This window comes from Erithacus rubecula, assembly GCF_903797595.1.
Source record: "Erithacus rubecula genome assembly, chromosome: 8".
Lineage (NCBI taxonomy): Eukaryota > Metazoa > Chordata > Aves > Passeriformes > Muscicapidae > Erithacus > Erithacus rubecula.
In genome coordinates, this window is record NC_136659.1 from 12,364,091 (window position 1) to 12,379,542 (window position 15,452).

The window sequence follows — 15,452 nt, forward strand, 5'->3', positions numbered from 1 at the left end:
GCCACACCCCGCCCCTCTGGCACAGCGGAAGTAGCCGCAGTCGAGCGAAGAAAGAGACGGAAACGGACGGAAATTGCCGAGGGAAGGGCAGTGCGTATGACGGTGGCCGAAAAGGCTGGGGGCTAGCGGCGGAAATTGCGGAAATTGACAGTGTCATCGTTCTCCGATAGCTTGCCGGAAATACCCGAAGCGGTTCGCTCCGGAGATTGCCGAGCGCGGACTGCCCTCTCCGGAGATTGCCGAGGACGGCTCCGGAGATAGCCGAAGGAGGCTGAGGGCAGCGGCGGAAAGGCCCGAGGCCGCCGCCATAGAGGCCGAGGCGGAGCGCAGCCGTCCCGCGGCGCCGCCGCCCGTCCCGCGCCAGGTAACGGCGGTGCCGCTGCGGGCGGGCTCGGTGGGCGCGGGTGCCGCTGCTCCGGGCGCCGCCGCCGCTCCGGTGCCCTTGGCGGGCCGGGGGCTGCCCGGCGGGCGGCGGCGCCTCCAAGGTGACCCCCGCGCCGGTAGCGCTGTCGCGGCCGTGCCCTCGGCCCCGGGGAGGGCGGCGCGGTGCCGAGCTGCGCCGTGCGATGTGCGGTCCGCGGGGGAGCGGGGCCGGGCCGGCGCTCCGCTGCAGGCCGACAGGCCGCTCGGTGACATTCTTGTGTGTGATGTGTAGATTGTTAGAGAATCGCGTCTTGCCTTTGAAGGAGGTAACTCGCGCTCCCATAATTGTACATATAGGTGTGCATACGTGCTCCTTTGTAACTGATGTAGAAGTTTTTAGTCTGGCCGTTTAAGACTTGACAGCAGACATTTGAACTGATAACAACAATGCTGTTTTCTGTCTTACCAAAGCACCATGCTTCGACTGCTTGCTGTCCCCAGGACCTTGGCTGGGGTCACCCAATCCTCCAGAGTATGTGGTAAGTGTCTGTAGTTTGTGTCTGGTCTTTGATGATAAATATATGTGCAGTTCATTTATCAAAGGGCGCATACACAGACTCGGTTTGCAGGCACAGAGATTTTGTGTTGCACTGTTCATAAGACTGTATCAGCACTCTCTAACTAAAATCAGGAGTGGGAGGTCTGATGGTTTCCATCTAGCAGTAAGTGAAAGTTGTTTTTGTTTTCTTTTTCCATGTCCTTCAGGGCGTACAACTGCAACAGCAGCCAGCACCCAAATAGAGGTGTTTGTGGATGGCCATCCTGTATTGGTGAACCCCGGAACCACAGTACTGCAGGTGTGAGGAATGACCTCAGTTTTCTGGGACTTCCCATCTCACTTCTTGGCAGCATGTTCTGTTTTATACAGCAAAAAGCCACTTGCATTTCTGTTGTTTCTTGCAATTCTTTAGGGGTGCTTTAACTGACTGTGATGCAATTGAATGTGACAGAAATCCTTGGAGGAATTCAGTGTTTGAAAAAGAAAAACATGCCATAGATGCCTGAAAGAAGATGCATGCAGCATCAATCCCAACTTTATGCAATGCAATAGCAGATGTTGATAAATTCTGGTTGAACTTCTGTCTCTTAACACTAAGTGACCTTGTAGTCTCTCCAAAGCTGTACATTTTGTATCTGATTACAGTGTGTCTTGGGTACATGAGCGATTGTCTCCTTTTATTTATTACTTATTAGGATTCAGAGTGCTCATCCTTAGCTGCTTTTATTATCCTTGGTGTGGGAAGAAGGGGAACCTGGATCTCCCAGCCTGTACTGAACATTGTTACTTTTCAGGCTAAAATTTCACGTGAAACATTTTTTAAAGAAGTCATTAAATGAAGATGTGGTATAATGAGTTAGAACATTAAAATGCACAATTTATTTCAAGATATAGCCCTTGTTCTTTGGATACAAGTTCCTGCTTTATTTAGGCATTAGAATGTCCCCAGCAGGAACCTAGTGTAAATTTTCTTAAATGCTCTTTTTAAAAATTAACTTTTCAGTTTAGCTAACGTGGTTCTTTTTGATAGAAATTATCAGAAAAACTAGATCTTGTTGAAGTTTTTTTCATTAAATTCAGTGGCATTCCTTGTGGCAGGCATAGCTATAGTGCTGTAACATAGATCCCATTAGCTGTGGAGGTTTTATGCAGGAAAGGCTGTCTTATCTGTTCTCTGGGAATCTGTTGGCTCTGTCCTCCTGTCTCTCCTTCTGTCATGTTGTCTTTGAACTTGGGATCTGCTGAAGTTCAAGATTGGCTGTGCTGGAGTACCTTTATACAGAGTATCTGTGTTGTTGGATTTTCAGAAATCATGTTGCTCGTGATGCTCTTTTTATGTTTTTCAATGTTTATTTTGATGCACTTTTCTATAAAGAGTGCATATGTTCTTAAAAAAGTTATTTGTATTGCTAGTGCCCTGTTGCAGAGAATTCTCTCTATTATTGGAAGAAAGAATGAAAGAGTGGTCAGTTCTCATTTCCTTAATCACTTACAAAGATTAGAAAATCTATATTTGTAATTGATATCCTGACTTGTTTTTTGCTTCATAACAGTTTTTATTTATGGTCACTTCTTAAGATGAAAGGTCAAGTGCACTCTGTTCTTGAACACTGACAGTGTTACTCTTTGAAAAGCTGCATAGTGTTTTCTGAGGTGGAACTGAAAAATCTAAGATTTAATTTTCTTCATTTCTTATTTTTTAATAGGCCTGTGAAAAGGCTGGAGTACAGATACCTCGTTTTTGTTACCATGATCGTCTCTCTGTTGCTGGCAACTGTAGGATGTGTCTTGTGGAAATAGAGAAAGCTCCAAAGGTATAGTTTGTGTTCCATAGGAATTGCAATGTGGAATATGCAGTATGGAATTAAATAGGATTTTTTTGCTGTGCTTGGACCTAGTTTAAATCTCATAAATAATTGTTGTCATTCAGCTGCTCAAAGCAGTTTTTTCTCATCTCCCCACTGGACTGCAGTGATTGCCTGTGAGTCAGAGTCAGTTCTCAGTCAGTTCTTAGGTTATTATGGACTATCTTGCTCTTGGACATGAGCATTTGACAGCTGTGTGCTTGCTGTTAGATGCATTTTATGCTTTGTAGTTCAAGCTTCAGCCACACATTTTCAAGCTGATACTACATAAATAATAAACTTCAAATACTGTATGAATTTAGCTGTAGGATTAGTACCTGCAGGTTTATTTTAAGTAAAGACTGTAGTTAGCTAGTAATTTTTATTTTAATGCATTGGTATCTGTTGTGAAATAGTTGATTTCAGGAGTGAACACTCTTCAGCAGTACTAAGAAATCTGCACATTCTTTAGGAGTTCAGTCTTTGATTACACATTTGTACTCGCACATAAAATTTTTTACCTCACCCCAACTTCAATTCCGTAGTTTAAACTTTGTGTCTCTGGATATGTTGGATTATCACTAAAGGTGGAAGTAATGATATGATTAAAAAGTAAGAGTGATTTGTTTGTGGAGGAGGAGTTTTTGTTAATCTTGCAGTAATCTTGAGAAGAATTTTTTTCCAAGACTTTTTACGGGCTGTGTCAAATAAATGTCTTGTAAGCGATTAATACTCTGAATTTTATTTCTAGAGGTTTTCTGGATGTCTGCTTAAGTTCTTTTATTTGACTTTGATTATACCTGGCATTCTTAATGCTGTAACTGCTTAAATGGGAACTGGGAATTGTAGAATTTTCAACTTTAAATAAATCATAACTAGTTTAACCTTTTTATATAGCAGATTATTAATAAATGTGGCTTCTAGTGACTTTATCAGTTAGCTTATTTTTTTCCTTGCAGACCTCTTTATTTCTGTTTATTTGTAACAGAAACTTGTGCTAGAATTGAGGGGGGAGGTGGGGGTTGTGTTCTCAGCCCATGCTGAGAAGAAATATATTGTGTTCATGCATGCTTTTTGTGGTGATTACAGCCCGTTGCTGCTTGTGCCATGCCAGTTATGAAGGGCTGGAATATACTGACAAACTCTGAGAAGTCCAGGAAAGCAAGGTACCTTTCTTTTAGCCTCTTTTGGCTGATCAGTTGTACTGTCTGCTAAATGATGTTTAGTTGACATTAACTTCATTCTCTGAACCTAACAGAGAGGGTGTAATGGAGTTTCTGCTGGCAAATCACCCATTGGACTGCCCTATCTGTGATCAGGGTGGAGAATGTGATCTACAGGTACAACATCCAATTAAATTATGTAGAATTATGTTTAATGCTCTCGTCTTAGGTGAAATTGTGCTTTCCAGCAGCCTGGATATATGTGTGTTCTGTTGTCTTTTGTAGGACCAGTCAATGATGTTTGGCAGTGATAGGAGCAGATTTAGAGAGAGCAAACGTGCTGTGGAGGACAAGAACATTGGCCCATTAGTCAAAACCATCATGACTCGGTGTATACAGTGCACTCGATGCATCAGGTAAAGTCCTTTACTTTCACTGAGGAGAGTACTCAGCAGGCATATTTGTGTCAGTTTGTTACTAGTGAAGGAAGCCCCATGAGGGGTAGTCAGTTTTTAAAAAAATTATTTTCTCATTGTTCTTAAAAATTTTATTTCTGTTAGTGACTGATAGCTGATTTCCTGGAACTACCAGATGGGAAATAGAGAAAGATGGACAATGCATGAAAGTGAAATCAGAGTTCTGTAGGGCAGAACTGGTCCCATGGTGTTGGTGCCAGAATGGATATGTGACTTCCTCAGCCACAGTTGTAAGATTTGTTTATTTTTTATAGCCTCTGGTAGCTATATTTATGCTGTTCTGTAGCCCTGAGATGCTGTACTGGCCAAGTTGAGCCAGATGGAAAAGAATACAATGTACCCAACTAGTTCTACAAAGAACTTGTTAGTTAGGACTAATCTTGGACTCAGTTTGTGTAATACAGTGAGTACTGAGCTGCTTTCTTTTTTGATATAAGTTCCCCTCTAGTTTTTGTAACCCTTTCTGAATGATTCTGCAGATGGTCCTGCATGTGATGGTGCTGGCTAATGCATCCAAACAATTGTTCTCTTCTTTCAGGTGTATGTACTAATGTTCTATCTTAAGAAAATGAGATGAGGGCTGAAAAATGCTGTCTAGCAGTTGTACATGCCAGATGTGTTTCTCCTTTGTGCACCTACCAGGTTTGCTAGTGAGATTGCAGGGGTAGATGACTTGGGAACAACCGGAAGAGGAAATGATATGCAAGTTGGTACTTATGTTGAGAAAATGTTTATGTCTGAGTTATCAGGAAATATTATTGACATCTGCCCAGTTGGTGCTCTTACCTCCAAGCCATATGCCTTTACTGCACGCCCATGGGAGACAAGGTAAGTGTCTTAACTCATACTGAAGACACAGCTTTCTCTGTTTGTCCTACACTTTATCTTAGAATATGTCCATCTATGATACTAAGGGTTTTCTCAGATTTTTGTTTTCTGCATTTTTGTTGTAGACTTTTCCATAGACTGAATCTAACACAAATTTGTTACTTAGACCTTATTTAAGAAAAGGAAGAATGTTATAGTTTGTGGACTGTTCTGCTCTTATTTTTACCCTAAAATGTTTTGGACTCGTAGGTTATGCTGATTGTTTAGTAAAAGATGTGTATAAAGGAGAATACAAATTCATTAACTCACTAATTGTTGAGGATATTATTTAAATTATCTTGTGAAACTAAGCTGTTCAGCCTCAGAGCAGATCTCTGTGTGATTTTCTTAAGTAGTTGTTTAAACAAGACCTGAAACACATTCAGGAGACAGAATCACAGAACAATAAGGGTTGGAGTGGACCTTGAAGATGATTGAGTCACAACGACCCCTGCCATGGACAGGGACACCTCTCACTACATCAGGTTGTTCAAGACTTTGTCCAACCTGGCCTCGGACATAGGAATATGCCGATTGGATCATCGCGAGGATATTCAAAATCCCCAGGAGCTGCTGTAATTATTCTGGAGGAGCAGAGCAGGCAGAGGAGGTGCCTCCCCGCAAATGGGCTCTCCGGGAAGGTGGAGGCTGCAATTACCAGCCGTGTCCGCTGGAAGGCTCCCGAAGCACGGAGCCGGCAGCGGTGCTGAGTGCGAGCACTGCATCCGTCTGTCCACCAGCAATTTTGTCCTGTCATAAACCAGTGGCACACTGTGGCAGAATGACATCCTTAGCCCACCTTCAAGAGGTGATAAACAGCAAACAAGGAGCACATCCAGGCAGCGAGGTGTTACATAACACAGCTCTGAGACTATGTGCAACAGCTCCAAGTCCAGCAGCTGTTAAACTAATACAATGAGTGCTTATAAAAAAGCTTGTTTCCACATGCTCTGGTCAGATCTGTTGTTACCTCAACTGTTCAGCTCCATGCTGGATGCTTTAAAAGACTTTTGTGATTTAACTCAGCAGGCAGCTAAATACCACATAGCCAGTTGCTCATTTCAGCCCTCCGTGGGGAAAAGAAGAGGAAGTTGGGGGGGGAAAAGATAAGATCTGTGGGCTGAAATAAAGACACTTTAATAGGACAGAAGAAGAAAATTACAATAAGAACAAAAGAATTAGAATGTTTAGAGCAAGTGATGGATGCTGCAATTGCCCAGCCATTCCCTGAGCAGCAGCCCTCAGGCAGCTTTCCCTCTCCTTCACATGCTGAGCTTGCTGCTGTGTGGTGCAGAACATCCCTTTGAGGTCAGCTGTCCTGCCTGTGTCCCCAGCCTCCTGGCTGGTGGGACTGGGCGAGAAGCTGGAAAGTCCTTGATGTGGTGTAAATGTTGCTTAGCAACAACTAGAACATCCCTGTGTTAACCACACTATTCTCACCCTAAATCCAAATATACATCTCTATACTAGTTACTAGGAAGAAAATTGTCTTTATTCAGGCCAAAAATAAGACACTACTTATATATGAAAGACTGCAAGTGGTTTATTTGTTCTTCTAAACAGGAAGGTAGAGTCAATTGATGTTCTTGATGCAGTTGGAAGCAACATCGTAGTGAGCACAAGAACTGGGGAAGTGATGAGAATTTTGCCAAGGCTGCATGAAGATATCAATGAGGAATGGATATCTGACAAAACCAGGTGTGTGGATGTCCTTGTACCCACATGTGTTTATGCATGAATTAAAGGCACACTTTGCAGAACCAGAAATGTGCACAGTAGCACTGACTTTGGTATTTAGCTAGAATATTTGTAAAATATGTTTTTTTAACATATTTTAACATATAGTTGAAGCTGCTGAGTTTTCTAATGTTCTGATTTTTGGAACATTTTTTTCACAGTAACTTTTATTTCTATCACTGATTGTTTTGTGAGTTTTTGAGAGGGAAACACTAAACTTTCAGGGGCAACATTTCTTGTTTTTTTCTAAAAGCCTGCAATTAGAAAACTCACTCACAGAATTATACACAGTTATCTTTGTCTTTGCTTATTTATGATATTCTTGCTCACTCAGGTTTGCTTATGATGGTCTGAAGCGTCAGAGACTTACTCAGCCAATGATCAAAAATGAGAAAGGAGTATTTGTTTATGCCTCATGGGAGGATGTATTAGCTCGTGTTGCTGGTGTGGTAAGAACAATTTTCAATTTAAGTAGTCTAAAATTAATTTCCCAAGCTGGATGTATTACTAATACTAATATCAAATTAATTATATTAAAAAGGCTTTTTTCTTTAAGGTTAGGGGGGAACATTTGACTTCTAATCCATTGTATTTCCGCTTAAATTCCTTATTTTGACTAATATTTCATTGATTGCACCTTTGAAAGAACTTTTTCTTACCAAGATTTCATTTGGAGCTTTGTGAGAGAAGTTGCTTTTATTTAAATAGGAAAGTAAACTGCTTCTTCTGAATTTTAGGCAGAAGCAGTTTTCCTGAATACTCTGACCTATCTAAAGACATCTTTAAATTTATTTAAACTCTGCTATCACCACTTTTGCTATCAAAGACATTAAGTCTGTATTACTTATATCTGAATTGTGCTTTCCTCAGTGCTTTCTCTGTGTGGTGATTGATTCTGCAGCTCAAATGAAGTGCTGCATGACTGCTCTGGATTTTGATTAAAAATTTTATGTGGGTGAAGTAGAATTGAATAACTGTAATTGAACTTTCCTCAAGGATGTTTTTGCTCATGGTACAGTGGCAGGGTTTGTTACAAAAGCTATTGCTTCTCAGATAATACCTTTGAGTTAAGTTTACTACCAGAGCTTGTGTTACGGGAGTTTGTATTCTGTCTGCACTGTGGCTTCATTAAAATAAAAGAATTCATCAGCCTTCCTCTCTCACCACACCAAATGAGAATTAGCTACATCTGAGTGATAACTCAAGTGGGAGAGACTTGAATAGAATACAGAGAGCTCTTCTTTGCTTATCATGAGTTCTGAAGAAGTTGGAGTTGCTGCCTGGCAAATCAGACACCACTGATCTGTTTATGCTGGTCCAGGCCAGTGGTTGCACTGCTGGCTTTGGCACACTCTAATATAACAAATACTTTCCTGGGCTAAATGAGAATTTATTTCAGTGGTTTCTTTTATTTATATTTATACTTCCTTTCTCTCCAGCTCCAGGCAGTGGAAGGTAAGGAAATAGCAGCAATTGTAGGAGGGCTGGTGGATGCAGAAGCACTAATAGCTCTGAAAGACCTACTGAATAGAGTGAATTGTGATACGCTCTGCACTGAAGAGATCTTTCCTACTGCTGGAGCTGGGTAAGAGGACAGGCACTGTCTGTCTGTAATAATGTTAATAAGCTTTCCAGTCTGCAGGTCATCTCATAGCAATATTGTGAAATAGCAGAGATAACAATTGCTGATGTATCAGCAGGATTTATTTGAATTTACAATACTCACATATAGATAGTATTTATGGACTGCGAGTTGATTCGTAGTCTCTATTCCAGCAAGGTTTGCACACTTACCCCATGTTGTACTGAATGTACAGCTGCTGCAGTTTAACAGTCAGTCATAGAAAGCCAGTTGCACTCTGTTGTGAGCTGGATAAGTTAGTCTATTTCCATTTGTGGTGTGAAAACTTCAGTACAGTTATGATTAGTAATTTGGATTGAGAAGTCTCTTCTTTCTCTTCTTTTTCCTGAGACTAAAAAGCATTTTGAGCATCTACAATCTTTACCATAGCTTCATTCCTTCCCTCTACTGAGTTCTCATCCTCTTTGTTACATCTTTTTGTTGTAGCACAGATTTACGTTCTAACTACCTGCTGAATACCAAGATTGCTGGGGTGGAGGAGGCAGATGTCCTCCTCCTGGTTGGCACCAATCCACGCTTTGAGGCACCGCTTTTTAATGCTAGAATTCGAAAGAGGTTCGTATTCCTTGGTGGTGAATGAGCATGTGAATCCATCTGGATTTGATAATGTGCTCGGTTGGAGCTGCAGGCAGTAACTTGAGAGCATTCATTCAGATGGGATCATTGGATTTAGTTCTCCTTTTAGGGAAGGGAATGGTGATTTATGTGTGGAAAAAGGGTAGTACCCTGTAGTGCAGAGCTAGTTCATTCTCACTTTGACATTTTACATTAAGTTCATCTACTCAGACATTTATTCCTTTGTTACATTACACAGCCACCTCAGATTTTCTGTTTTATAGAAGTCTGTTAAAGCATATTCCTTAAAGATTTATTTTCAGCATCAGCTTTTTATATTGTAACAAATCAGATGTGCTGAGTTCAGAAGAAGTCATTCCAGTTTAACATTTTCTTTGCCAAGCAATGTGGCTTTCCCAAACTTCTGAATGTAGCCAATCCAATTTTAATAAGATATATCAATATGAGGCAAACGAGATCTGTAAAAGCCCTGTCCTTAATTTTTGAAAATACGTAATTTTAAAAAGTAATGGCATTGAAATTTTGAAAGGAAAATTCAGTGAGACTTTTGAATATATATTTTCATTAATTTTTATAAGTCTGTGCCATGAGAAACTGCAAAAAAAGAAAAAATTTCTAACCAGCTAAATTTTTCTGTTTATCTAAGAAATAAGTGGATATCTAAAACTGAATTGGCAGAAGCTTGAGGGGAGGAGAGAATTGAGTGACGAACTTGTAAGGTGTGTTGCTGTACTGTTTTTGGAATATATCTAGAGAAAGAATCCTTCTTAAAAAACTAGAGGCTTGCTTAACAGAATAAAGCTAAACTGCATCTTACCAAAGCAATGAATGCCATTTAAATTCCTTTGCAATCCTATTTTAAGCTACTGCTGAAGTTATAATTAATGGTTTTGGTTGGATAAAACTCTTTATTTCTTTAGTGTTTATAAAATGTTTATTATATTTTCAGCTGGCTTCACAATGACTTGCAAGTGGCCCTTGTTGGCTCTCCTGTGAATTTGACCTACACATATGAACATCTAGGACAGTCCCCACAGATACTGCAGGACATTGCTTCTGGCAAACATCCCTTCTCCAAGGTACACAGAACTTAAGAGTGTGACTATTAAATTCCACAGGTATTGAGTAATAATCTGAATTCCCCAGAGACAGATTTGAAGAAAAGTCCATGTTGTAGATGGGATTATTTGCTTTTAATCAAATGCAGAGATGAGGTAACAATTAATGTTCACATGGCATGTATAAACTGTATAATATATTCAGGTGTGTAAAACTTTGCAGTGCAGGAAACTCCTGGGATATTTCTCAACATAAAACAGGCAGTTTCAGGCACTGCTGTTTCCACTTAAATGTGTGGTTATCAAGTGTACAGTTCTGTACTGACAAGGCTTACAGCAGTTTCTCTTTATCTCTAAATGAAACAATGACCATTTAAGTTTGCATGGAAGACTTACTGAGAAATTAGGGGATTTATGACATTTTCTGTACCGAGAATTGTCTTGGTAGCTGTGGAGTGAATTTCTGATCGTTGGCTTGCACAGGTCCTCGACCAGGCCAAAAAGCCCATGGTGGTGGTGGGCAGCGCAGCCCTGCAGCGCGGGGACGGAGCTGCCATCCACGCTGCAGTTTCCACCATTGCACAGAACGCCAGGGCCAGGAGCGGTCCTGATGCTGATTGGAAAGTCATGAACATCTTGCACAGGTTTGCTTTAAAACCTTTTCGGGAGCAGCTTGCACGTTGGGCTACACAGGTTACCACAGTGTACACATTGCTTTGCATACACACAGGCAGCTTATTGGGTTAAAACCTGTAGGGATATAAAAACCAGAAATATAGGCTAGCAAAAACTTCTTAATAAAAATGGGTTCCTTGACCTGGCTCTCCATGAGTTTTTATTAATTTGTGATATTCAAATATAGAATTTAAGGTTTTGATTTAGACACAGAATACAAGAGAGCTTAATAATATCTACCACAGTGCTCAGTAGGATGCACAGCAGACCAGTGTCACTTGTTAAATGACTGCATTTTATCTAGAGGAAGAAAAACAAAAAAGAGTTGAAATAATACTGTTTCTTCATTTGGATTTTTTTAATATTTCTTGTACTGTGCAGCATCTCAACTCAATAGAAAGGCTTCAGAGATTTTCATTTGAGAGCTTTTGATCTTAGCTATTCAGTTTGTCAGGATATTACTCCTTTTAATAGATGAGCTTCTCTTTGGACAGTCCTTCACCACTCCCTTTCTAAAATTCTGACTGTCAAATTGAACATATCTGTAAAGGAAAAATTATTTCACCAAATGTAATGGCTCTCAATTCTGGAGACTCAACAGATTTCTTCTGCCAAAAGCAGCTTAATTGGTGTAAAAACAGTTAGAGGAGGGCTTGGTCCTCTGAAGGAAACTTGAATATAACATTCTGCTGCTGAAACTGAAATATTTAGTACCAAAATACCAATGAGTTAAAGAACACTCATGACACAAGTGTGGTTTGGCAGCCTTTCATATTGACTTCCATACTTATGGTGCACCATCCGTTCTACCTTAAGTGTAAAAAGCAACTTACTGAAACCTCTATGTCTGACTGTGTCAAACAAAATGAATTGCACTGGAAGATCTGTGTAGAGAGAATCTTTTTTTCTTTTAAATAAGACTGGCACCTGATTATGGAGGATTATGCAAAACTGTTGCTTTGGAAAAGGAAGACTGCCAGAAAATAAGAATTATAGTTTCATTTTTTAAAAGTAATTTTATGTGTGAATAAATTAATTGTGATGAAATAGTGATCTGAAGTCTTTGATGATTTCGAGTAGCTGAGGGCCCCAGAGTTGGTCTTTCATCTTCCACGTGAGTGCCCTAAATTAAAGGCCTGATGAGTTCATTCATAGCTGAAATGTCATCTGGAGCATCAAGCTTCACCAGTGAGCTGCCTGCCACTAGGTCCTGACTTTCAGTGCCTTTATTTTTGCTATCCCATCTTAAATAGGTGAGATTCCCTGTGAAAACTTTAAATGGTGTCAGGTTGTCAAAATGCAAAACTAACTTGATACTGTGTCAAAAATTTCAGCTGCCTTTGAGCTTCATGTTTGTCTTGTTACTATTAGGAATCTTTTACATCCCTTCAAAATATTTAGTCAGAGACAGGAGTTAGGTCTGTTCTGATGGGAGAGGCAGAATTCTGAAATTCCTTAAAGTCATGATGTGTTTGTTCCTACAGGGTTGCAAGCCAAGTTGCTGCTTTGGACCTGGGTTTCAAACCAGGAGTGGAGGCAATTAGGAAAAATCCTCCCAAAGTATTGTATCTCTTGGGAGCAGATTCGGGCTGTATAACACGTAAAGACTTGGCAAAGGACTGTTTTGTCATCTATCAAGGTAATTAGTAGATAGAAATTAAGAAATCTTAATCTAATCTTAATCTAATCTTGCTATTTTAATAGTTGGAGAAAAAGCATAGAAAGTGGCATAAAACCCTTTGAGAAATTTTAGCCTTTGTTTTTTGCCAGGAATGGAAACTTCTAACACACAACTGAGATACTGGTTAACTATTTCTTAGGTAAAGATTAGAACCTGTTGATGAGTAATAAGAGAATATAAACCAGTACAGGGCTCCTGAAACATAGCTTCAGACCTGGCAGACAAAACAGCATTAGTTTCCAGCTGTTTTGGCATACCAAAACATGATCTTATCTTAATCTAAGAATCCTTGTTTCAAGAACTTCCCAAATCTAAGTGACTATAGAGACTGAAGTACCATTTACTCCTGCTTGCATTCCATTCATTTTCCTCAGAGCATTAGCCAAGTAAGACCTCAGACCAGCCAGCCTCATGGGCTTCAGATTATTAGCTAAGCAAAACTTTAAAAATCCTTTTTTTCTGGGAACACAGAAATTCTATCTTAGTAAAGCATTTCTTTTTATTTTGACTTAGTTCTGTCTCATATGGTTGTGTACTGTTTCCTCTTCCCATGTCTTTAGGGCATCATGGGGATGTGGGAGCTCCCATGGCTGATATTATTCTCCCAGGAGCAGCGTATACAGAGAAGGCAGCCACATATGTGAATACTGAAGGTCGGGCCCAGCAGACAAGAGTAGCAGTAACACCTCCTGGGATGGCAAGAGAAGACTGGAAAATTATTAGAGCTGTCTCTGAGGTACTGTTGTTGTTATAAGTTGCTTCTAATAAAAGTATACTGAGAGGCTAAGTTCCTTTTTGTAAATATTTTCCTATGTAAAAAAAAAAAATCAGATTTTCAGGGAAACACATAGTTTTAAGAAGTAATGTTCTGTATTGAAACCTATGTTAATTCTGAGAGTTAAATTATATTGTTTCCCTTTTGAGGATAGCTCTAATATTGTAGCTGCTGTATGCTGTAGAAATGCATAATGGGTGAAGCTTTGCAAATTTTGCAGGTCTTTGTGAAGTGCTTTAGAGGAAGCTGGTGGGAGCATGCAGTTTCTTACCTTTTAGAAAGAAAATAGCATAGACACTGAGGCCAGAATCTGGTATCATTAGATGAGGTCAAATATATGCCACTACTCAGGGGGAACAGGATGCATTGGTAATTCCATCAACTTTTATCTCATTTGGTGGTAAGCAAGGAAAATTCAAGTATGGAAGGAGAAAAGTACTTCCTTTCTTTTTATCCTTTTTATAGCAAACAGGACAGCCTGGTTTTTAACATGGGGAAATGTTGGCCTTGTAGGTATCAGAGGTCCTTTGCTTCAGTTTATGCATTCTGCCAATATTTTCAGGAGTGTAGACTTTTCCTGATTTTACTTTAGGGGTGTTAATGGACTGGTAATCTAAGGCACTATGAGTTAAATCCCTAGACTTGATGGCATTTCTTTTTGTGAATCTCTTAGTTGGCTGGCTTGACCTTGCCTTACGAGAACCTTGATCAAATACGGAAGCGTTTAGAAGAGGTATCCCCCAATCTGGTTCGATATGATGATGTGGAAGAAGCAAACTATTTCACCCAGGCAAATGAATTGGCAAAGGTAAGCAAAACTGAAGCATCTTGGCATGATTTTGTGCTGTTATATAGCATAATGTTTTTTTGAAAAACCTCCATATTTACAAGAAGCATTTTTTGACCTGCGCTGAATGTAGAATTTACAAAACCAGTGTTTTGGTAACAAGCTCCTATCATATAGGTGACTTTCTTTTCCTTTCTTACCACAGTTAGTGAAGCAACAGCTTCTTGCTGATCCTCTTGTTCCACCTCAGCTTACAATAAAAGACTTTTATATGACAGGTATGTATAGCGTGTTATTTCCATTCTGAGTTCAGAACATTTTACTTAGCTTTACAGTAAGGTTCTTACAATTCATTTAAAGCTTTCTGCTAAGATACATAGGATGAGTCTTTTGAAGAAACAAATTTTTTCAGTAAAATTACATGGAATTTACACAGACTGTATTTTCAACTAAGTGATTTTATTTAACTTCTTTGTATCATGTCTCATACTAAATTTATTTTGTATTGTGTCTGTGCACTGACATGTTTGTTTTTTGTTTTTTGGGTTTTTTTTTTTACAGATTCCATCAGTAGAGCATCCCAGACAATGGCCAAATGTGTGAAAGCTGTTGTTGAAGGTGCCCATGCAGTAGAAGAGCCATCCATCTGCTAGAGACTAATCAGACTGCCACCACCTTCTTCTAGGTTTTTGTTGCAGTTAACTGCTGTGACTGATACATTTTTTCCAAAATCTCTTTGACAGGCCTTTGTATTTTTTTTGTTCCTTCATTCACATTTTCGTCGCTTTAAGTAGCCCATCATACTATAGGACTGTTGTGCCTGAGGGAACATGCAGCACTCAACTTACTGTATCCAGAGTCAGGGTACATCATGATTATATACAAATAAATTATAAATACCAAGCCACCCATTACTTGTGTAATTAATGTAGCTCATGCTTCTTCCACAAAAAGAATTCAGTAAGCAACTCAGACTCCGTAAATCCTGATTTTCTAGGAACAGGTTTATATGGCAAAAATACTAGATTGTAATTTCATTCCAGAGTGTCTAGGTATGTTAATATTAAACCCCAGTCAGAATGTGAACATGCTATTTCTGTAATGTACTTTTAAAGCAAGTTGTCCCTCATACCTGGTTTATGCCAGTGTTCAGATCTATCTCTGCTTGGGATACTTGTATGTTTCTTCATGTAGTTTCAGTTGAGACTACTCTTGGAGGAAATACAAATAATTTTGATGTTGTGGGGGA

General features: G+C 39.7%; 1 protein-coding gene across 2 annotated transcripts; it reads left to right on the top strand.

The window, feature by feature from the left end:
• The first annotated feature begins 227 nt into the window (after positions 1-227).
• Positions 228-15,114, top strand: NDUFS1 (NADH:ubiquinone oxidoreductase core subunit S1). Of its 2 annotated transcripts, none has more exons than XM_079311483.1 (19): positions 228-364; positions 835-902; positions 1,129-1,220; positions 2,629-2,736; positions 3,856-3,932; positions 4,025-4,106; positions 4,215-4,345; positions 5,048-5,233; positions 6,836-6,970; positions 7,344-7,458; positions 8,449-8,594; positions 9,078-9,206; positions 10,177-10,306; positions 10,769-10,929; positions 12,445-12,599; positions 13,202-13,377; positions 14,090-14,224; positions 14,409-14,481; positions 14,765-15,114. In XM_079311483.1, the coding sequence occupies exons 2-19, from the start codon at positions 839-841 to the stop codon at positions 14,854-14,856; spliced, it is 2,187 nt and encodes a 728-aa protein (XP_079167609.1). In that variant the 5' UTR covers positions 228-364; positions 835-838; the 3' UTR covers positions 14,857-15,114. The 2 variants fall into 2 exon arrangements, with proteins under 2 accessions (XP_079167609.1, XP_079167610.1); XM_079311484.1 differs by lacking the exon at positions 228-364 and adding an exon at positions 508-689.
• Positions 15,115-15,452: the final 338 nt, after the last annotated feature.

Bases quoted from the DNA above. Each gene is read 5' to 3' on its own strand.
- NDUFS1 (XM_079311483.1), top strand. From the start codon at position 839: ATGCTTCGACTGCTTGCTGTCCCCAGGACCTTGGCTGGGGTCACCCAA. The intron at 4,346-5,047 runs GTAAAGTCCTTT...TGCACCTACCAG, and splicing joins CAGTGCACTCGATGCATCAG to GTTTGCTAGTGAGATTGCAG. The intron at 7,459-8,448 runs GTAAGAACAATT...CTTTCTCTCCAG, and splicing joins TAGCTCGTGTTGCTGGTGTG to CTCCAGGCAGTGGAAGGTAA.